Source organism: Bos grunniens, chromosome 8 (genome assembly GCF_055505025.1).
Source record: "Bos grunniens cultivar Pamir isolate PY7600 chromosome 8, Bosgru_T2T1.0, whole genome shotgun sequence".
In the NCBI taxonomy this organism is placed as follows: Eukaryota; Metazoa; Chordata; class Mammalia; order Artiodactyla; family Bovidae; genus Bos; species Bos grunniens.
Genome location: NC_141172.1, coordinates 103,026,372 through 103,050,109, shown reverse-complemented (window position 1 = coordinate 103,050,109; position 23,738 = coordinate 103,026,372). Strand labels below are relative to the sequence as shown.

General features: G+C 53.0%; 1 protein-coding gene and 1 long non-coding RNA gene across 7 annotated transcripts in view; one reads left to right on the top strand and one right to left on the bottom strand.

Moving 5' to 3' along the window:
* Positions 1-23,738, bottom strand: part of COL27A1 (collagen type XXVII alpha 1 chain) — a 153,205-nt gene that overhangs the window by 74,341 nt on the left and 55,126 nt on the right. For all 6 annotated transcript variants that reach the window (XM_086413851.1, XM_086413850.1, XM_086413852.1 and 3 more), the window contains 4 exons: positions 15,166-15,219; positions 12,860-12,904; positions 3,549-3,602; positions 2,803-2,847 (listed from right to left, as the gene is read on the bottom strand). In XM_086413851.1, coding sequence (XP_086269977.1) covers positions 2,803-2,847; positions 3,549-3,602; positions 12,860-12,904; positions 15,166-15,219 — 198 coding nt within the window. The remainder of the gene's footprint in view (positions 1-2,802; positions 2,848-3,548; positions 3,603-12,859; positions 12,905-15,165; positions 15,220-23,738) is intronic.
* Positions 147-3,361, top strand: LOC147367852 (uncharacterized). The gene is made up of 3 exons (XR_015168746.1): positions 147-322; positions 1,048-1,277; positions 1,660-3,361. It is a non-coding gene; the product is annotated as an uncharacterized LOC147367852 (long non-coding RNA).

Below are 23,738 nucleotides of genomic sequence, written 5' to 3'. Positions count from 1 at the left end.
GTGCCAGCAATCGGTTTTGGTCTACATCTAATTAACTGCTTTGAATCAGCCATAGGATGAGAAACCAGAGAGCTTGGCTCATTAAGACTACGTGTAAACAGCAAGTAAACTGGTCTCCAGTTAAGTCTGGGTGTTTCCCTTTTCAGATGACACATTGCATGGACTTGGTGACACTGATTCTGGCCGTCAGAGGTCTCTTCTGCCCCCTCCCTGTACTCAACCACATCCTGGTAAATGAGCTGTCACAGAACCAAATTGGGAGGTTTCTCCTTGGAGCTGGAACCGTCTCACACAGCCCTATCCTTTCCAGCTTTCCATGTTGGTACGTTGGCCCCAGGACTCAGAAAACATTCATAGCCTTGGCAGCAGCTGGATGGATGGGGAGAAAAACCCAAGAAGAATGGAGAATCTTAGAGAACTCATGTTGTGCAGCTAAGGCCATGATCCAACAGAACTTCCTTGGTAGAACAAAAGCCAGAAATTTTTTTTTTAATTTAAAAAAAGTTGTTTTTTTTTTTTTTTTTTAACTTACTTTGGTTTTTCCAATTTGGAAAATCTTATACAATATCCCAGAGTTTTAGGAACTTAGGAACATTTTTTTTTTTTCTAATGTCCAAAGAAGGAGTAAGATGGTTTTAAAAAAATTTTCAAAGGCCTCTAAGAAATCAGGACAAGGGATCTGGAGAAAGCTGGGCCTGCAGCAGGAGCCTGGGTTCCAGAATGTACCTCCATGGGGGGAGAGGGAGCCAGGTGGTGGCAAACGGGACTGAGGCCAGGCTGGTTCATGACAATCTGGGATTCTAGGCAAGATGACCGTGGAACATGAAGGGGTGGCTCTGTCATCCCAGGGGAGGGCCAGAAGGTGGAGTGGAGTGAGGAGGGGCTGATAAGAACACTGCTCCCCAAAATATTATGACCCTATTCTAACCAAAGAAGCAGAAAAGAGATTTCTTTTTCTTTTCTTTCTTTTTTCAACTCTAAAGACTTATTTGATTTTGCTGAGATCTGCGAGCAGGAAAATAATTTCCTCCCCCCTTTTTTTTTCAGGGCTTTTACATCTCTCCATGTCCCAGGCAGCACCAGTCAGCAAGCCAGCTGAGTTCTCTATAACTCGCTTATTTCCATGTTCCTGAAGAAACAGTGAGCTGGAGGCCAGCTCTGCACAGGGCCTATGAAAAGTTCCCTGACTACACTCCCATTCCCCCCCACTTCCTTTCACCTTGGCCATGACTTCAACATTTCCAGAGTGCTGATGACTCAAACCACGGGGTAAACAGGTAGCTGTGGGGAAGCCCCCGCCTCCAACAGAAAGCCCCTACATCTCCAGAGGGTGGGCCGTGGAAGAGGGGGCTTAGCAACCAGCAGGGCAGAGCCAGAGGGCAAAGCTGAGTGGGGAGGGGTGGGGTGGGGGGCGTGGAGAGAGGGGCAGCTGGAGGCTTGGGCATGAGGAAGGAGACAGGAGAGGTGGAGACAGACACAGGACTGGGGTGAGCACCACCCGGCTGGGCACCAGGGGTGGGGGTGGGTAGGACAACCCGGGATGCTCATTTCAGCCCAGCAGCTCTAGTTTTTCTAGGAGTCCAGGCTCTGGGCTGGCTCCTACAGAGCACTGAGTTTCCTTTGAAGAACCTCTTCTCCTCTTTGGGTCTGTTTCTCCAGTTGTGACATGTAGGCACCGGAGGAGGTGGCCTCTAAGGACCTCATCGATTCTGCCCTTCTGACCTCAGTCCTGCTTCAGGGTGGAGGTCTCTGCTGGCAGGTGCCGGAGTTCGAATCCTGACGCTACACACCAGCTGTGCGTGCTCAGCAAGCTTCCCATCTCATAGAGGGGTGGAGGATGGGCGAGCTAAGCCTGTAGAACACTTACAGGGGGGCCAGTGTTGGCCCCTGCTCCTGTTCCTCGAACTTAGGAGGAGCAGAGTCATCTGAAGACAGGTGCAGGGAGCGTGGCCCCAGAGCAGGTAGGTGAGCGGCTCTTATCTGCTCAGGCTTATGGAAACTTGGATGCTGCCCAAAAGCTCTCCCACACTCCCTCTGGGGGGCCTGGTTTGTCAAGAGGCTGCAGGAGAGGGCAGGAAGAAAGCCACAGAGCCAAGCACAGGAGCACGGCCCCTACACCCTGAGTCTCTTCATTCGGATGCTGCAGGGCCCAGGCCAGGTGCTGCTCCTCTCTGGGCCCCAGGGTCCCACCTACCCAACTCCAGCTCTGGTTTGGCCCAGGGTTGGCTCGGCAGTGGAGCTGTGGAAGACACAGGGCAAGGGTGCCACCCCGCGCCCACCCCTGGCGCAGGGGCACAGGGTCAGGGGACCAGGCCCGTCCTGGCTTTTCTGTTGCATTTTCAGACCCTGGGATTGGGCTCCTAATTCCAATCTTGACAGTGTATATGGATTTGTTTCCTCCTATGCCATCGTCCCTGCCCTGGGGCCCAGCATCTCACCTCCACTTCTCCCATCTCTTCATCCCCACCCTCTGTATCCTGTGGCTTTGACCTCAAAGCCTGGACGCTAGCCTCAGCTTTGCTCCCCAAATTCGGAGACCTGCCTTAACTCACCCCTAACCCAAGTTTCAACAGCCCCAGGCCCCCAGTCTGTCTGCCAAGATCGCATGCTTCCAGAACCGTCTGCCTGAATCCCACCCAGAGTTACAGGGAAGAAGTTGGGGAGCACAGATTTAGGGAGGGCCAGAGGGGAGGCAGGAAAAGTGCAGGGGAGTGGACCTGGCGAGAAACCAGCAGCAGCGCTGAGGCGGAGGGAATTCGCATGCAGATAAAACACAGTGCAATAAGGGAGTATTCAGATCACCTTATCACCTTTCAGTCCGGGTTCCCCCACGTTTCCCATCAGTCCCTGCAAGACAGAGGCCAGGGTTCAGCTGTGACGGAGGGTAAAAGCCCCAGAAGTCAGAAGCCCTGGCATAAACCCATTGGCTTGCTGCAAGACCCTGTGCTGGCTGCTCCAGCCCAGGGCTCAGTTTTCTTATCTGTAAAAGGAGGCAATGAGCCCTGGCCCAGAGGGCGATGGTGTGGCGTGTAGGACCGTAAGAAGGGGTGGCTGACTTGTGAATCACAGAGCTCTGGACACATCCAGGGGAGAAGGGCGCTGATGGGGGGAGATGGTGTGTCACACGCTTGTTAGCCAAATGGAATCGTCCCTGGAACGTGGCCCTGGCAGCGTAAGCCCACCTTTCACCTGCACGCCCATCCCACTTAGGGATGTCCTGAGCTCGCTGGCTTGCTGTTATAGTTTCTGTCCCCCTGGTGATGTTCTGCACTGGACTTTCAGTGCCCTGAGGTCCAGAATCATGTCTGACTCATGCTCAGCTGGGGGACTGCTGTCCAATAAAGATGTCTGGCATAAATGACATGCACACGATGTTTGGCTCTCAGGACTGAGAAGCACTGAGCCTCTGATCTGCCACGTTCCACCCCAGCACCCCTCTGAGTACACTCCCCCAACATTGTGTCAGGGTACCCTTCCTTCTAAGCTGAAATGAGTCAGGGGGCGTCTGGCTGGGATGAGACTCAGAGTAAAAAACAGTTCCTGTTTACCTTCATGCCCTTGGGTCCTGGGTAGCCAATCGGACCCAATGTTCCCATGTCGCCCTGGGAAGAGAAAGAGAAGACACAATGAGAGAGGCTCACAGGAGGCTGGCCTGGGAAGAATTCCAAGGATGCAAACCCCCTGTCCTTGGGTTGATGTTGTAATTAGGCGTGTTCGCCTCCACCGAAATACTGGAGTTAATTTCACAGAGGTCCTCTCCCAAGCTCATTTCTTGATTGGTGCCCCTCCCACTACCTCTTTTAACCTCACACTGGATTCTTCATATCCCCTACCAGCTAAGGCAGAGGTTCCCAACCTCCAGGATTTAATGCCCGATGATCTGAGGTGGAGCTGATACAATAATAATAGGGATAAAGTGCACAATACATGTAACGCATTTGAATCATCCCCAAACCATCCCGCCTCCCCGGTCCGTGGAAAAATTCTTCCAGGAAACCCAGTCCCTGGTGCCGGAGAGGCTGGGGACTGCTGAGCTAAGGGATTCAGGGCATTTCATTGGGCTTCTGTGGTCCTCAGCCTCCTGATTTATAAAATGCAGATGATGAACCCTCCCCTCCGAGAGCTGCTGAAAGGGCAAAATAAGCACACACAGAGGCTTCGACTCCTCTAGCTTAGCGAGGGGCAGGAATTTCTGCTTCCAGAGGCTGGGCCCTCTCCTTGGGACAGCAGCAAGGAAGGAGTGAGGTTGTCAGTCACAGACACCAGAGTTGCAAACGGACCCGTAGGACACTAAGATCAGCAGGTAAGTCCTGGACCGTAGGTTGGAGACCCAGCATCACATCAGATCAGCCTGTTCAAGGTGGGAGCAGGGCACGGAGTTCGTTCACCCTGGAGAGTCACATTCGCTGAGGGCTGGGGAAAGGCTGGGAGGCGGTCAGCGCATATCAAGGCCGGACCACTCAGTCCCATCTCTCCTCTGAGGCTCACTCACTCATTGTGAGATTTCAGAACTGAACCTCTCCATGCCTCAGTTTCTTCATCTCCAACAGGGACTAATACTCTGTACCTCCTGGAGTTTGGAGAAGCAATTGACTTACATGGATAAAGTACTTGGCACAGTCTGGAGGCATTTTTGGCAGTTACAACTGAAAAGGTGCTACTGGCATCTCATGGATGGAGGCCCCACAATGAAGGGTTATCTGGCTTGGGGGACTTCGGTCATCCAGTGGCTAAGACTGTGTGCTCCCAAAACAGGGGGCCCAGGTTTGATCCCTGGTCAGGGAACTAGATCTCACACACCGCAACAAGAGTTCAAAGGCTGCAACTGCCCCAGCACAGCCAAGTAAATAAATGAAAATGAACAAACAATACAGTTATGACCAACCTAGACAGCATATTAAAAAGCAGAGACATTACTTTGCCAACAAAGGTCCATCTAGTCAAGGCTATGGTTTTTCCAGTAGTCATGTATGGATGTGAGAGTTGGACTATAAAGAAAGCTGAGCACTGAAGAATTGATGCTTTTGAACTGTGGTGTTGGAGAAGACTCTTGAGAGCCCCTTGGACTGCAAGGAGATCCAACCAGTCCATCCTAAAGGAGATCAGTCCTGGGTGTTCACTGGAAAGACTGATGCTGAAGCTGAAACTCCAATACTTTGGCCACCTCATGCGAAGAATTGACTTATTGGAAAAGACCCTGATGCTGGGAAAGACTGAAGGCAGGAGGAGAAGGGGACGAAAGAGGATGACTTGGTTGGATGGCATCACCGACTCAATGGACATGAGTTTGGGTGAACTCCAGGAGTTGGTGATGGACAGGGAGGCCTGGCATGCTGCAGTCCATGGGGTTGCAAAGAGTTGGACATGACTGAGTGACTGAATTGAACTGAACTGAACTGGAAAACCAATAATTATCTGGCTCAAGCGTCAACAGCATTGAGGTGAGAAACCCTGGTCTAGAGTGAGGGGTGTACCCTCTTTCCTGAAGGCTCCTCATTTCCTGCCCTGCCCTACCAGCACTGCCCTCAGCCACAGCCATTGAATTAAGCCTTCGCCCAGGGAGAGGGAGCCCCTGAAATACTCTCTTCGCTCCCTTTTCCCTCCTCTGTGACTGTCTGGCTGCTGTGTGAGCTCTGTCAGTGTGCTTGACCTCTCTGGGCCTCGGTTTCCCATTCCCTGAGTCAGGCTCCATGGAAGCCCCTGGCAAGCACTCTGAAGCACTGAAGGAATGCAGCCTGCCCCAGGTGGCCAGGCTCAAGAACCGGCTCCTGTGGGAGCTGCCTGGAGCTGGCTCGGAGGGAGGCTGGCAGAGAATGGGACATCACATTCCTGCCGACTCCTGTGGAAGGAAGGGCAGAGATGGAGGGAAACACACAGAGCTCAGAGACCACAGCTGGCCTGGCTGAGGCAACGCTGATTCTCACTGCACCCCACCTCCCCCACCACCCTCCTGAACTCACCTGACTGGGTGAAACCAAACCTTCTCGCTGAGCCTTTGCCAAGGAGTTCTGCTTTCAGTTCCCATCAAGTAGTCTTATTAAGAAGGGAGTGCTCAGTTCAATGGGTGATCATAGCAACACAGATGACACTCGGGGAGGCTCCACGCTGCGCACTTCCCACGCCTCAGCTCTGTTACTGCTCCCGACGGTACGATCGTTTGCTTCACGATCTGCCTGATATCCCCATTTTACAGATGAGGAAACTTGAGGCTCTGAGAGGTGAGGGCTTGAGCAAGTCACAGAGCTCAGCAGAGCTGGGATTCACATTGGGCAGTCTGTCCCCAGAGTTTCTAAGCAATTCTGAAGTAATCTTGGGCGAGAAGAAGCCAGGATTGCACCCTGGACAGAGGCTGGAGGGAAGGACAGCCAGCTCCTCAGTTAGGTTCAGTTCAGTCGCTCAGTCGTGTCCAACTCTTTGTGACTCCATGAACCGCAGCACGCCAGGCCTCCCTGTCCATCACCAACTCCTGGAGTTCACTCAAACTCATGTCCACTGAGTTGGTGATGTCATCCAATCATCTCATCCTCTGTCATCCCCTTCTCCCCCAGCCTTCAATCTTTCCCAGCATCAGGGTCTTTTCCAATGAGTCAGTCCTTCGCATCAGGTGGCCAAAGCTCAGAGAAGAGCATTTCAGCTCTTTGGATGCTTTGGCTGGTCCCTCCCCACGACACCACCCCCACCCCGCTTTTCCTGCAGGAAGAGAGCAAAGGGTGGCCACCCAGCGTTCCCCGCAGTGGTGCACACACAGACAAGGTCCTGCTGATGCAGAGGCTCCGATGGGGGCTGGGGTCTTGAACAGAGAGGACCAGCCAGCAGCTCTGGGAACATATGCTTCCTCTTCCCCAATCCAGACCCGATGGCAGCTTGTTGCATGGAGGCTGGATTCAGTACAAGCCTGACTGACACATGTAGGCACCCTACATGCACGCACTGCCCCTCTCCCAAGGGGTCTGTGTATGGTTGGGGGCCAGGGCCAGTGTGGGCTTCCCCTCCAAGAACCCATGGAAACGGGGCTCTGGCTGCAGGGCACATGGGAAGAAGGTGGCTGCTTGCTGAGGGCAGGTCTTCATGTGGGCAGGACCCCACGTTGGACTAGAAAAGCATTTGGGGGAGAAGAAAGAAAACCCGAGACCGCATTCTGCCCCCCTCCAGTATAGCCCATAGACACCAGCTTGCTTTGTGCTCAGCACTGTCGTGGGCAGCTTGGCCAAGTGACACACAAAGTCGGATCCCACAAGAAAGCACAGTGAGTCACGCCCGTAATCTGGAACCTGTTTCCCCGTCTGCCGGACCTCCCAGATCCTGCTCAACACACTTCACCCCTCACTTCACAGACTCCCACCAAGAATGCAAACAACCAGCCACATCCGCGACCACTGAAAGAGCTCCTGAGTGCCAGACGCCACACCAGACAGCTTCCAGCCTCATCAAATCTGTTCAGACGCTCCTCAACTGCTCACAGTTGTCCCATGAGGTCACCACCGTCGTTAGTGCCATGTCACAGATGAGAAAACTGAGGCTCAGAGTAAGGCGAAGCAAGTTCCCCAAGACCGAGCAACAGGTAGGGGACACAGGCAGGACCAGAACAGGTCTGCGTGTCCGTCGGGTCCCGCAGTGCATGCTCACAGACCTGGGACTGACCCGGCTTACTCCAATGAAGGACCCAACCATGCCTGTCCTTATTGCTCTCATTCATGAGTGACAAGACGTGAGGGCAGGCTTGAGATTCAAAAACAGGTGAGAGTCCTACTCCCCTGCCCAACAGGTCAGCAGGTGTCCAGGCTGGGGCTTGCCAGGAACCCCTGAAAGAGCACCTGGGGGGCTCCCAGTGCCCACCCTCACGGGTGCTGGCAGAGCCTTCCTCCCTGTTGTTCCTCTGCTGCTGGGCATCCCTGGCCACTGCTTCCTACACCGAGAGCTCCACCCTGAGCTCACACTGTTCATTGTCCTCAGCACGAGCATCACCTCCCTGACCCCACAGGCCAGGTCAGGCTCCTGTCATCATGTCCGAGCCTGACGAGGCTTTAACTCGGCCTATTCTACACCAGTGACCATTGACATGAGTGTCTATGTGGCCACTGCCTGCCCGGTGCCCTAGAGGAAGCGCTCACTAAAAGGGGCTAAATCAGTGGGTGAGAAAGAAGCCCACTCACTCCTTTCCAAACCATCCGGGGAAAAACCTTCCCTGGAACTGCCTTTTGAAGGCAACAAGGCCTCCTTGAAACTCCAGTAGGAGGTCAGGTGATTGGGGATGGGGACCCAGGTGACCAGCCCTGGCTCCTATGTGGTCTTCATAAGCACCATCTCTCACCCAGAAGAGTCCCTGGCACAGTCCAGTTCACACTCTCATACACCTGCTGTCTCCATTCACCCCAGAAGTCATGCGGAGCTGGAGGGGTGGTGCAGTGGTGAAGGGAGTGAGCTGTGAAACAGACAGCTTCAAGGCTGTGTGACCTTGGGCCAGTGCGTCAGCCTCTCTGAGCCTCAGTTTCCTTAACTGTACAATGGTAATCCCACTTTTCACTCAGAGGGTTTCTGTGATAATTAAATACCTAGTACAGGGCCCGGCGGCATACGAGGGTTTAGTAGATGTCAGCTAGCGGGGTTCCTGACCTTGTTTCATAGACAAAGAAACAAAGTCAGGGGATCATTTGGTGACAGGACAGGGTGGGCTTGTCCACTATATCCCACACACTGGGATTTGGCCAGATTACATATTCTTTGGGTCTCATTAAATGGAAAAGGCAAGATTCCCTTTGTGTCACTCTGAATACAAAAGACAGAAATCTTCTTTGATGAGCAGACTCTGGAATCAGGCACACTTTGCTTGAGGGCCAGCCAAAGGGATTCAATTACTCAAAGGGGGCTGCTTCAAGACTGACTCACCTCTGAGACTGCAGGGGGCCACCCAGTGGCTTTTGGGACCAGGGTGGCACAGGTCTGAGTGGCAAGCCCCCTGCTGGTGACCTCGGGCCCCAGCCTTCCCACCGGGGTGACCAGGCTGCTGTCTGCCTGCCTCATGCATCTCAAGGCCCCCAGCCTAAGCATGTCAAGCACACGCAGAGCAGACAGAAGCTCTGCACATGTTCATCTGTCCTCTCTCCTTCCTCCCGTCTGCAAGGACCCAGGGCACAGGGGACATTTCAGTTTCGGTCTGCATGCAGATTGCTGCAGCTGACTAGACCGAAGGCACTGAATAAATGTGGATCTCCACGAACATGATTGTCAGTACATGGAATTCCCATTTGCTCAGCTAGAAACCCACATCCTCTGGAAACTGTAGGTGACTCACAATCCCTCTTCCCTTTAGCTCCTGGTTAGAAAATTCCTTTTCCTCTCCAACTCTTTGGGGAGGCAATTTTTTTTTCCCCAGACACAGAAGCTGCTGTCCCCAAAAATCCAGGTCAGGAGTGGGTGCCTTGGGTGGGACAGGGTACTGGCTTGGAGGCTGATGGTGACTTGGTGGGTGCAGGTCTAGACCCACCCTCCCTGCCAGGCACAAGGGGAAAGGAATGTCACCTTGGCACCAGAGGGAGCTTAAAAACAGGGGCAGCAGGACTGAAAGTGGCCAAAGAAAGACATGAGGCCAGGTGGGGAGGACGGAGGGTGGGGTGGACTCAGTTCTTTGGAAAGGAGCAGCATGAAGATCACAGGGCCTGAGAAATGCAGGGACACCCAGGGCTCAGCCCCAGCTCAGGGCCCTCAGGAAAGGGTGGAAAGAGAAGTGCCCTGAGCTAAGAGTTGGGAGGCATGGCCTCTGATCATGCCTCCATCTTCTCTTGCCTCAGGTGTGACCTTGACCTAAGGCCTCACTTTTCCCATCTGTCCAATGGGATTTTCCTAAGCCATACTGAGCACAGGGTTGCCAGATTGAGTGAATAAAAATACAGGATGCCTGGTTAAAATGTGCATGTCAGATAAACAATCAAACAAAGGAATAACATTATAGTGTAAATGTGTTTTAAATAATGTATCTGAAATTCAAATTTCACTGGGCCTCTTCTATTTTATCTGGCAGCCCTGACTGTGGAGAGCAAAGGGGAGCATCGGTGAGAAGAGCTTTTAAAGAGTCAGGAAGGCCAAGGTCTGTAATGGCACAGTCTCTAGAATCCGTGTGTGTTCGGCCAAGCAATACTCTCGCCCCTCTCAGGATCCAACCCAGTGGACGCCAACAATGACAAATAGGACCGTGTGCCAAGAATGACAGCCAAGATATGTAAACATCCCTGCAGAAAAGCTTTGGGGACGGGGATCATATAGCCTGAAGAAGCAGCCTTAGGAATAATAGATGCAACCATCTTTACATCTTGAACAGCCTCTCCCAGGGACAGGGAGATGAGTTGGACTCAAAACACAGGAAAACCCTGCACAATGAGAACTCTGTGAAAGTGGATGGACTTTCAAGGGAGGGAGCTTCCAACACCAGGGTGTTCAAGTTGGAGTGTAATGTTCATATGACCAAAATCCTCCAGAAGGGAGTCCTGCTGAGCTTCGAGAGGGTTGGACCAGAAGACTTCTGAGATCCTCATAAAGTCAGGTTCCCTAATACTCATTGCAGAAATTTCTTTTTCCAAAGCATTCAGGTCAGTGCCTTGTGCCAAAGAAGGTGCTCCACAAAGGACATCGGGGATGACAAATGTATGACTCACATGTTGACACTTCCTAATCCCAAGCCAAGGCAGACATCACCAATCAATCGCAGCACTGTCTCCCGATGATTTCTAATGTGACTTTGAAATCTTTCTCAATGCAGCATTCTAAATGGCTGCTGTTCTGTGCTGTGCTTAGTGGCTCAGTCGTGTTCGACTCTTTGTGACTGTATGGACTGTAGTCCACCAGGCTTCTCTGTCCATGGAATTCTCCAGGCAAGAATACTGGAGTGGGTTGCCATTCCCTTCTCCAAGGGATCTTCCCAACCCAGGGATTGAATCTGGGTTTCCTGCATTGCAGGCAGATTCTTTACTGGCTGAGCCACCAGGGAAGCCCTAGTATATAAAACACTACTACTACTAGTGAATCACTATTTATTAACAGTAATTATTTTACTATTTATTAACAAGTAGTAGTAATAAAATCATTATTATGATTATTACTAAATTTATTATTATTATTACTAGTGCTTCTTGAGTGCTTACTATGTACTTCTTGCTGTTGTCCAGTTGCTAAGTTGTGTCCGACTCTTTGTGAGCCCATGGACAGCAGCACGCCAGGCTTCCCTGACCATCACCATCTCCAGGACTTTCCTCAAACTCAAGTCCACTGAGTTGGTGATGCCATCCAACCATCTCATCCTTTGTTGTCCCCTTCTCCTCCTGCTTTCAATCTTTCTCAGCATCAGTACTAGGCAATTTATATGTACTAGTTTCCCTGAATCCTCACAGTACTCTCCCAAGTTAGGGACTGATACTATTCCCATTTTAAAGATGAAGAAATTGAGGCATAGAAGGCTTAGAAAATGTGCTCAGAATTGTAATTAAAAGAGTGATGGAGCTAGGATTTGAACCCAGGTAACCCGGCTCTAGACTGGTCTGGGTATATATGGGGTCCTAACAAGAGTGAGCGTAAAGATCCCATCTGACAGAGTGGATCCCTGAGGCTCGGGAAGTGAGCCTGTAACTGAAGACCACAGAGCCCAGAGGAAGTGAGGCCAGGATCTGTACACAGGTTGATCAGACCTCCACTCCTCACCGTGCCCTGGCTCTGCTCTCACCTACCTGAGCAGGAGCACATTGCCCATGGGAGCCACTGGGCCTTCTTCCCAGGACTGATCTTCCCTGAACAATGGGGCTCCCCAATTCTCCAGGGCCTTCACCAGCCTCCCTCTCGATAGAATGTCTCTGCACAGTGGCTGGAGTAGCCAAAGCTGGCAGTCCATTTGTCAAACCCCGCAACAGTCTCCTTGTATGAGACCCAAACCCCACAAGATATATCCCAAAGAACAGAAGAGAGGGCCATCAGACCCTGAGGGAAGCTCCTAGACTTATTTCCTAGACTCGGGCCTGTCACTGGCCCTCGGGCCTGGGCCCAAGGTCAGGGCTCACCCTCCGGAGGTCTATTGGGGAGCCCCGGTTTTGGTTGATAGCACCACTCCACAAAGCTACCCCAGCCTGGATGGAGTCAGAAGTCAGATTGCTTTCCACCTCCCTGGTACAGGCCTCTCTCAGTCCTGGGCACATCAAGAGATAGTAACAAGAAATAACATTTTAAAATAAAAGCAATATTTTCCACTAACTGCAAATTTACTGAGTGCTAGACCTTGTACCAAAGATAGTACAAGAGTGCCTTGTTTAATCCTCACAGCCCTCCCAAGAGGAGTCTACCATCATACCCATTTTACAGATGAAGAACTAAGGCTCAGGGAGGGTAAGTGACTTGACCCAGGTCACACAGCCTGGCTATGGCAGAACTGGGACTTGACCTCAGGTGGTCTGGCTCCAAAGTCAGTGTTCTGAAAAGGATGGAGAAGATTGTCCAGGGTGGTCCAGAGCCCCAGCTCCTCTGCTAGTCACTTCCTTTGTCTGGACCTGAAGCACCTCATCTGTTGGATGGGCACACTACCACCTGCCCAGACCTTGCTGCAGAGCAGCGGACAGGCAGCAGGCGTCAAAGTGCATGGCCTCTCATGCTCCAAACCCTTCCCCACTTGAGTAATGAAGAAAGGGGCTCAGAGAAGGTTGGTGATCCACCTGAGGCCACACAGCATGGCTTTCCTCCATTAGGCCCTGGCCCGACTGCCCTGTCCTGCTCTCCCAGCTCCTCCAGGGAGGAGATGAGGAGGAGCCTTTTCAGCAGGACTTGTGGCTCATTCCCCACACTCTCCCTCCTGGCCATTCTCCTCCCCAGGCATCTGTGTACTTACAATGAGGCCGGGGACTCCTGGGGGCCCTGGCAGGCCCAGTTCTCCCTGCAAAGAAAGAGAGACCAAGGTGGTTACTTGCTCTGTGTCCCTCCAGGCCACACCCTCCACCCCATCCTCCGTGTGGGCCCCTGGTAGAATCGTTTGGAGCTGAACATTTTTTGTTCCTGACTCTCCTAAGCCTGGCCCGGAGTTTGGATGAGAACTTCCTCCTTCGTCATCAGCTTTCCAAATCTGTAAAGTGCGGAGGTTGGATTTCTAATCCAGTACCTTCCAGCGGCAGGTGTGAGGATGGGCAGAATCCTGACTGTGACAATAAAGATGGGCAGGATGCCTGGCCCACAAGATCTCATTGCATCCTCACCTTACAGATGGTAAAACTTAGGCTCCAAGGTCAGGCAACTGTCCCAAGGTCAAGGACGAGGAAATAACAAGGGGGTGAGGACACCAGGCTGAGACCTACCTGGCCGGCCTCCCTCCATTTCTCAGCCAGAAGATACTGGGGGCCTTGAGCGAACCCCCGATCCCCCCAGCAGAAAGAGGCTCTCAGGGTCCACCCCCCAGGGCCTCTGAGAGGCTGGGAGCTCTCGCCTGGGAGTCAGGAGACACAGCCATGTGTGGGCAAAGTTTGTTTTCCAGATTTCTAAAAATGGCCCTTCAGTTGCTTGCACCAGAAAAGACAGGTAGAGGGGATTGGATCAAATTCAAAACGCAAAAGTGGGAATAAAAATAGGCTCTAGAAATGGTGATTATGAATCACCAACATCCTCCGGGGGGTTGTCTTCCTTCATCTGTGCAATCAGATGGGATGTCATTACTACAGCCACGGAGAAGAGGAAGAGGGGGTGAGGGGTAGCCTTGGCTTTTAAAGCGAAGGATCTGAGACTCGCGAAAGGGAAGGGACTTGTTTAAGGCCACTCGATTATGCAGCAGAGCCGGGACAAGTCATCAGGCCCTCTTCCTACTCCTCTGGACCATGAGTACAGAGTCATCCCTCCCCAAGGACACTTCCAGGATGACGTCACCTATTATGTTAATAGTGGTTAATCCGGTGACTGGTACGCTGAAGGAAAAACTCTGGTTTCCCACTTCTGACCCCTTGCCAGTGCTCTTTCCTACACCTGGAATGCCGCCCTACCACCTCTTTCCTCATCCCAATTCCAATGCCATCTTCCCCAGGAGTCATCTCTGCTTCATTCTCCCGCCTCCATAGCACCTGTGACCTCTGTGATCCCACATGGCTCACTTCACCTCGTGCAATGGACTAGGGAGACGGCCATGAGCTCCTCCAGGGCAGGAACAGGCCCCATCATTACCCACTCTTTCCAACCCCTCCATCCAGTGAAAACCCAGTACCTCCCTGCCCTCTCGCACTGCATTCTCACAACACCTCTCTGACACTGGCGGATCTGCCATTGGATCCCTGTCATTTACAGATGAGGAAACTGAGATCCAGACAGCGCAACGGATTTGTCCAAGCTTCCACGCCTGGCAAGGGGTGCAGAAGGATCCGAACCCAGACCCACCTGGCTCTGAGGCCAGGGCTTCAGGTCCCCGGGGAGCCTGGGAGTTAGCCCCAAAATGGGTGAGGCTCAAGGAGCATTTGTGGAATTAAAACAAGCACATATCAGGTGCGGACTATGGATCTAGCAGCCACCTCTGCTGAGGGCATGGCTGGGCACAGCTGCGCAGACGGGAAGCCCCAGGACAGATGGGGGCACACGGCAGATGTGCGAAAGAGCCCTGGACATGCTCTGTACTTCCAGGCAGAGAACATGCTTTCCCACCACTGGAGCTGGAGCCTCAGACGGGAAGGGAGAGGCGGGCTCAGCTCCCCAGGGCAGGCTGACCTGGCTCCCTGACGGGCCTCGATTATTTACAAACTCTATAAACATGCCTATGCTGGAGATTGCTTTAGAACTCAGCTCTTCCCTCCATACAGGGCCTGCAAACCATCTGCTCCCCCAGGCTGCTGCCGTCCCATAAACATTTCTGGGACTTTGTAAGATGGTAGTGGCCCTGGATTCCCCAGCAGGAAGTGACCCATGAACCTTCCTGACTCCTTGAGGATGGGACATAGCCTAGGGCTTTGGGACCTGGGGCTCAGTGGGCTGGAGGGCTCTCCTGGAGTGGGGTGGGGTGGCTCAAAGGCCATCCATAGTAGACAGAAGCCAGGAATTAAGGAAAATCATGCAGTTCACCCAGGAGCACCCAGCTTATGGGTGACCTAAAAGCTTAGGGTCCTAAAACCTGCTGTGTGCTTGTTCCTAATCTCTTTCCTGTTCCCCAAAAAGATGTGAAATACTTACAGGGTTTCCATCCAGTCCCGGAGGGCCTCTTTCCCCAAAGTCTCCAGGAAACCCCTGAGGGCATGAGAGAGAGCAAACATCTGCAGATTAGTGTGTATACCTGTGGGTGGCTTGGATCCAGACCCCCAGGGGACACAGGACACGTCCATGCAGTCTCACTTGCTGGTTCCAGGATCTGGGCAGGCTCTGCAGTCCTGAGTCACCTCGGGCCCTCAACGAACATCCTCCCCTCGCCGGCCCCCAATAAAGAACTTCCCAAGGACTGGCAGAATGGCCAGGGAGCACTCTTTTCATGTTCTCTGAGTGTCAGAAAAGAGTACCCAGCTCCCTGGCACAGAAAGGCCAGCCCCCAAGCTGAGACTTCCCTGGTGGCTGTCAGTGAAGAATCCACCTACAATGCAGGGGACCCGAGTTTGATCTCTGGGTCGGGAAGATCCCCTGGAGAAGGAAATGGCCAGCCACTCTAGTATTCTTGCCTGGAAATTCCATGGACAGAGGAGCCTGGCGGGCTACAGACTATAGAGTCGTATATGACTTAGCAACTGAACTTCCACCAGGCTGAGACCTGGTCCTGATGGAGCGGGGGGGTGGGGGGGTGGGGGGGGCGGGTCAGGAAGGTCTAGGCCTCCACCAGTCACTGACTTGCTGAGAATTTTGAGTCATGCCTTTCCCCGTGAGCTTCAATTTCCCCACGGGTCCAAGCAGGAGAGGCTTCTGCAGCATTTCCCAGCCCTGACCTTCTGCAATTTCTGTGATGTGCTCTTTAAAAGCTACCCTGTGGAATCATGATCCTCATTTTACAGATGAAGAAAGTGAGGCTCTGCAAGGGCAGGTGTCAAGGTCATAGAGTCACATGGACAGGGAATACGGGCACCTCGGCCACAGGTGAGTTTCGGCAGCCAAGAAAAACCAGGCGGCCTGGTGCGGGCAGGTCTGGCCCTCTCGCCCCCGCCCTGACCCCTTCTCCACACTCTCTGGGGAGACAGGCAGCTGGAAAAACATCAGCTGTGGAGAAGCTTCTCGGAGCCGAGGAGGAGGGGACAGCTCCATTCTACTTCAAAAGGAAAAGAAAGTCCCTGAGCTTGGAATTCAGGGAAACCTGTTCTCCTCTCCTTGAATTCAAATCACTGTTTTTCCAGGGAAATTTAATAAAAAAACAAAGCACATGTTTCTCTGACCAAGAGGAGGCCTGAGCTGTTCAAACAGTCAAGATTCTTCACGGAGGATAATTTATTTCTGGTTTCTGAAGCCACTGGGGGAATCCAGAAAGTAGATTAAACTAAAAAGACCAAAGACAAAAACAAAACCCAAGCCAATTACAAAGTCTAAACTGGCTGAGCAAAAAGACCTTGAAGCGTGTGTGCATCTGGGCCTTCGTCCTGCCCTGCCCAGAACACTCTTCCCCTCAAATCCCTCCTCTGCCAGGAAACCCTAGTGGACCAGAAGGGAAGGTGTTGATATGGACCCTGTAGGAGGCGTGGCTTCATTCTGACACCCAAAGGAGGAAACGAGGACACATTAAAGAGATCTGGGCCAAGCCAGTGACTTTGACATTCGCCCTTGAGGGGAAGGTTATTGGTCCATTTAACAGATGGGGAAATTGAGGCTCAGAGAGAGAAATGTCACCTCACCAAAGACAAAAACCAAGTCTGTGGCAGAGCTGAGCCCAGGTCCCACCTCTCTCAACTCTGCCATGTTTGTATGAGCTGAGTATGGGCACATCCTGGCATGCAGAAGCTGCTCGAATGTGTGCCTGACTGAATTTAGAGAGTGGTAAAGGTAGGCGTGTGTGTGTGTGTGTGTGTGTGTGTGTGCGCATGCATGTGCACATGAGCATGCCCCTCCAGATCAAGTTTTCATGGGGCTACATCTGACCCTATCTAAGATGCTTCTTCCCACATCCTTAGGGTCCCCCTGGAAAATTTCAATCCAGCCCCACTTGGGCATGCTATAAGGCAGAGAGCTGTCTCATCTCCTGGGGCAGGAGATCTCAGCTGGGCGAGTAGTGGGCAGCAGAGGCTCCTGAAGGCACTTGAGCCACCACCTCTGACCTTGGAGGATGCAGCTGGGGGCTTGGCAAGACAGAGGACAATCCCTCAGGTGACAAGGTGGGATGCTGTCTAGCCGGACACCTGGCTGACTTCACAAGGCAGGGTTTGGGGAGTCGATGCTGTGCTCTCCAGATCCAGGGTCTGGAGACAGCCTGGAGACTTAGCTGGGCTCACCCCCAGGTGGGCTATGTGACTACAGGCAGACCCTCACTTGACCCACTGTCCTCTCAGGCTGGGGGAGTGCTCTCTGAGAACCCTTCAGCTTGGCCCATCCCTTAGACGAAGCCTGGAAGGGAGGAGCAGGAATGCCCCCGGGACCCTGCCACCAGCCCCATCACCTCAGGAAGACAAGACAGTGTGACAGCACTCTCCAGGCATCAATCCTGGCTGAGATGCCCAACATGTTCACACGCGGAAGCCACCAGACAGGTTCAAACCCATGCGTCTGCAGTCAGGGCCATGCTGGGCTGGCTCAGGGACTCCTCTCAGATCCAGGTGCCAGGCCAGCTTCCCCCATGAGGCTTTAGAACCAAAGCAACCGGATGGCAACCCTCCACCACCCGCGGGCCTCTCTGAGCCTCGGTTTTCTCTGCTGTACAATCGGGGTCCTGAGAGTTTGAGCCAAGATGCTGGATGGAGGGCGAGTCCCTGCCGGCACGTGGAGGCAGCAGCGATGTGAGGGCACCTCTCTGAGGCTTAAGCCAAGACTAGACCATCAGAATCAACGGTCAAAAACCCAAAGAGAGGCACTTATGTGGAGAAAATGCAGCCCAAGGAGAGCCAGTGGCTGATGATGGTGCGGTGACAGCAATAAGAGAAGCAGCTCATACAGAGGACCTATTATTGGCCCCATTTTCGAGATGAGGAAACTGAGGTCCAAGGCTATTAGGGAACTTGTCTGAAGTCACACAGCAATGGAAAAGCAGAACTGGGATCTGAACTCAAGCAGTCTGACTCCAGAGCCCATTCTCTTGGCTGCGAATCAACAGTGAGTACACAGAATGGGCTAGAGCAAGCCTGTAGCCTCTCAAAGGCGCCTGAGAGCCCTGGGCTAACACGTAAGAGAGAATGGCATTGCCAAGGCTCAGGACTGGTTCTGGTTCTCTGCTGTGCTCAGCGGCCTCAATACCCAGCCCTGTATCCACCTTTTCTTGCTTTCTTCAGAGCCAAGGAGATGACCTAGAAATCTAGGGTAATTAAGAACACAATAATCCAAAAAAGGGCTTCCCTGGTGGCTCAGACAGTAAAGAATCTGCCTGCAGTGTGGGAGACCTGGGTTGGATGCTTGGGTTGGGAAGATCCCCTGGAGGAGGGCATGGCAACCCACTCCAGTATTCTTGCCTGGAGAATCCCATGGACAGAGGAGCCTAGCCTACAGACCATGGGGTCACAAAGAGTCAAACACGACTGAGTGACTAAGCAGAGCACAATCAGAAAAAAGATAGGGCTTTAAAAGAGCTGGAACTGGCATCCAGATCTGCGACTGGAATAATCATAGATGGTCTAAGATGGAAAGACCCTAGCTGTTCTTGGCATTCAGCACCTCATTCATCAGTGGGGAAACTGAGGCCCAGAACCTGCCCAAGGCCCCCTCACCTCGCTAGCTTGCTGCACCCCTCCACCGCTGAGCAACACATCCCAGTTCCGACACTTGCCCAGGGCCCTGATGCTTGATCCAAGGGGTCCCAGAGAAGTGGCGGTGGAGCGGAATGTGCACCACCACCTCCACCCTGCTTGCTTCTCCCCCTCTGGCCGCGCCCGCCCGTGCATAGCGCACACTAACAGCCCGGCCGATGGCGGGACCTTCCTCCGCAGGCCTGAGCTCCCGGCTACAGCAAGCTGGCCCGAGGCCCAAGGAATGAGCTTGGCGCCCTGCCGGGCCCCAGCCACGTGGTCTCCCCACTTCCCCAGGTCAGGCCCCCCTGGGGAACTGAATGCTTCGTACTTTGGGCAGAACAAGGCCCAGGATCCAGGGCGAGACTCCACATTCTCTCTTGGCAACGGCAGTTCAGAGGAACAGATGCCCCAACAGGGACAGTTCTCATAACCACATCTGTGGCAGAATGCCAGAGGCTGAGGAGGTCTCCGAGGGCCATCTTCTCCGCCCCCTCCCTCCAGCCAGTGTCTGCACCGACGGTCTGCTCCAGAAGCTGAGACGTCGGGGAGGGGATGCCTGCAGTCTCCAGGATCAGAAGTCCTGCTATGTCTTGAAGACTCAGCTCTCTGGCCTGCGAGATGGTCAGTCCTGCCCCACCCACCTGACAACTCACCTGCCCAGCTTCCCCTGCGCTAAGGAAGAAGTGAGATATTTGCAATCCAGTCTCTGGTAACATTAGGCCTTGCTGCTGCTGCTAAGTCGCTTCAGTCGTGTCGGACTCTGTGCGACCCCACAGACAGCAGCCCACCAGGCTTCCCCCTCCCTGGGATTCTCCAGGCAACATTAGGCCTTAGCCTCCAGTAAATTCTAAAATGCCATCACACGCTGGTTAAGTGCTAACAGTGGAATTCATGATAACCTCGAGGAAAAGCCTGCAGAAGAAACTTGGAGCCCTCTTTACAGGGTTTACATTCGCTAAAGTCGAGGAGCTCCTGCACAGGTTTGACAACAGCCTGTATTCTCTTCCAGAAGGTGCGTGCCCTCCGAGTGCTCCAACAGGGAAAGATTCCTTAAGATCCCAGCACCCTTTTCTCAGGATGCTGAGCACGTCTTCACCCTACCTTCTGATATCTACCCAGGAATCCACCCACAAGGAGTCGCCGCGGGGAGGAAGATGGAGGGAGGCAGGGAGAGTTCTCAGCAGGATCCCGGGGTTGCCAACAGCCCTGGGGACAGTTCCAGTTCCAGTTTTGGACCCTAGGGATCACATCCCCAGCTCACAGCAACACCACCGCTTAGGACCTTCACCTGTTTTGTCCTCAGTTTCTCCAGTTGGAAACCACTTTGCTCCCTACTGCCCTCAGGCTGAAAAAGAGCTTGAAGCCAAAACTGAACTCTGTGAGAAGCCCTGTCCTGCCCCAGACAGGCATGTGGCCTTGGCCGAGTCCCAACTGTCCCTAAGCCACACACGGAGGGAACCGGAGCCAAGGCTGGACCTTTCCAGCTCTAAGCTTTAGGGTCTGCCCGCCTGACTCGCTACACAAGACCAGCCCTGGCAGGTCTGGCCAGAAGCCACGAGAGAAGCTGTGAGCAGGGGCTGGTCTTGCCAGGCATTCCAGCGGGCTCGACAGTGAAGCCAGAGTGCAAGACAAGAGGATTCACTGTGGCATCATCCTAGGCCCCACGAGAGACTGCAAGGCATGGCTCTGTCCCCAGTTGTGTCACTGCGTCGTGCCCCTAACAGCCCAGGAGAAGCCTCTTCAACTCCAGCCAAGCTGGTAACATCTTATATCTGGACCCCTCCTCGGGAAACCACAACACAGGCGATGTGAGATGAGAGATGTGGAGTAAGCTTTCCTTTGGAGGCTGAAGATGGGAGCACAGAGAGGAGGGGTGATGGGGAAAGCACCCTGCCTGAGCACGCAAGGGTCCTGGGTTCAAGTCCCAGTTCTGCCACCAATGTGCTGTGTGACCTTGGGCGAGTTTACTGGCCGCTCTGATCTACGTCTACTTATGCGTCTGACCAAGAGGTGGGGCCAGGTCATCACTAGGGTTCCTGCAGCTCTGATGTGCTCTGACCTCTGCTGTATTTCACAGCTCCCATCCGCAGAAGACTCCCACACAGCCTCCTGATGCTGAGCAGGCCGTATGCATGGGCCTGAGGTTTTGCTTGCTGGAGAGAAACGGACCACAGCAAAATCATTGCCAGCCCTGCCAGAAATGAGGCCAGCTGCGATCTGGCATGAAGGGATTCAGCTCATTCTCCTGACATTTCCTCTTGGTAATAAGTGCCTAGAAATCGTCTGGCCCAAAGCTTTTGACCAGAAGAAAACCCATTCACAGAAGGAGCCCCCAACTCCCATCAAACGGATCAGGGGCTTAGGAGCACGTAACAGGGGGATGGCCCTAAAGACCAGGCGAGGAGTGTGTGGGCCAAGGGCGCAGCAGACTGGGAGGCCAGACAAAGGCACACACAAAGCCCAAGGGACTCAGGGATATAAAGTCTATTCCATACATATTAAATCATTCTGAGGCAGACCCTGCCCATGCGCTGGCCAAGATGATTGGACCAGGGTCAAGCAGACTTTCACAGCCCTCTGGGGTATTGTGTGGCCATAGGACTCCTTGGCGGAATGGGGGTGGTTCCTCGCACCCACGCCTGACACCCCAGTGCCAGGGAACACCCATTATGGAGGGCAGGGTGGAATCTTAGGGAGTTAAAGGCACAAAGACGTGGAGTGAAGAGACAGAAATGAGTTGTCTGTTACAGGGGTTGAAGTGGGGCAAGGCCTCAGAGGGTCTCTGGGTGCCTGGCTTTGAAACCTCGGTTTCCTTGCCTGGAAAATAGATAATCAATCTTACCTCAGTGAATCAGTATGAGAACCACATGTAGTGGTTCAAATGCCACGCAGGTAGCAGGGCCTCCGGGAGTGTGTGCTCAGGGACAACTATGGGTCACGTAGTCGTGTCTGACTCTTTGCGACCCCATAGACTGTAGCCCACCAGGCTCCTCTGTCCATGGAATTTTCCAGGCAAGAATACTGGAATGAGTGGCCATTTCCAACTCCAGGGGCTCTCCTGACCCAGGGATTGAACCCGTGTCTCCTGCGTCTCCTGCCTTGGCAGGTGATTTCCAGGGCTGCACTGAGACATTCTACCTGAGCCAATGGCTCCCACTCTGTGACTGAAGCTTTGGGAAAACAGACCCAGAGAGGTCAAGCCATTGGCTTAAATTCACACAGCCCAGAGGAATCCTCAGTCACCCACAAAACTACAAATAGAAACAATAACTGCTACCATCTATTGAGTTTTTACTATGTGACAAGCACAATGACCTCATGACCAAGAAGCTATTATTCCCATTTTTCAGATGAGAAAACTGCAGTTCAGACCCAGCAGGACTCCTGCCCCGGGGCCTTTGTACCTGCTCTTCCCTCAACCTGGAAAGCTCTTCCCCACAGCAACCACAAAATTAAAAGATGTTCGCTCCATGGAAGAAAGGCTATGACAAAGCTAGACAGCATATTAAAAAGCAGAGACATTACTTTGCTGACAAAGATCCATGTAGTCAAAGCTATGGTTTTTCCAGTAGTCATGTATGGATGTGAGAGTTGGACTATAAAGAAACCTGAGCGCTGAAGAATTGATGCTTTTGAACTGTGGTATTGGGGAAGACTCTTGAGAGTCCCTTGGACAGCAAAGAGATCCCACCAGTCCATCCTCAAGGAAAGCAACCCTGAATATTCACTGGAAGGATTGAGGCTGAAGCTGAAGCTTCAGCACTTGGCTACATGATGTGAAGAGCGAACTCACTGGAAAAGACCCTGATGCTGGGAAGGATTGAGGGCAGGAGGAGAAGGACAACAGAGGATGAGATGGTTGGATGGCATCACCAACTCAATGAACATGAGTTTGAGCAAACTCAGGAGTTGGTGAAGGGCACGGAAGCCTGATATGCTGCAGTCCATGTGGTCGCAAGGAGTTCAACAGGACTGACTGAACAACAACAATTAGCCCTCAGGCACAAAAGAACTATCAGCCGCAGACTGTTCTAGATCTGAGGGTGAGGTGCCCCTTCTGTCAGTTCCATGAGGTCAGGACCTGGATGTCTCTCTTCTCTGAACCCCGCCCCCTGACTTGGCCCCCAGAGGGCCCAGATCCCTATACTACAACAGGTAAGGTGTCATGAACACACATGTCAACCACAGAATCACAGTCAACCCCCTTTCTGGCCACCCTTGAGTGTTCCTGGCTCCCTTGCAGCTGCCTCTCACCTTCTAACTCCCCCACTATCCCTTCTCCATCAACCACAAACAAAGGGAGGCCCAGACCCAGAGATGAAGATGGGTCCAAGCCCAGGAGTGAACGTGTGGGGCAGCAGCAGAGAACCTTAAGCCACCAGCAGGGGCCGGGGCTCAAAGAAAGATGCTTCAGTTACAATCCTGGGTCTCCTTCGACCTGACAACGGGACCCTGGACGTATCACCCCGACTCTCAGAGCCTCAGTTTCCCCTTGTGAAAAATGAGATCGTTGGAATGAATGACTTTCCCCCAAGCGAAGATTCTAGGAATCCACTTGCGCAGCATTATTGCCAACTCGTGAACTTGAGCCAACACTGAGATCAGAGGCCCTGGACAAGAACCGAGTTAGTATCCTGGTTCCGTTGTGAAACTCTGGGCAAGTTACTTGAACTCTCTGGGCCTTGGCTTTTTCTTCCTGCCCCACAGATTCCCAAAAAAAGGGAGAAATAATTTCCTTCTACAATGGACAATCAGGGTCAGAGCTGGTGAACCGGGGTTCCTGCTGAGCCTGTCTTGTGGTCACGTCTCCGGTGGGCCTGCCCAACACCCCAGGGCCCTCTGGCCTTGTGTGTGTAGCAGTAAAACAGGTGAAACCAGCACAATACAGAGACTGAGTGTTCTCAG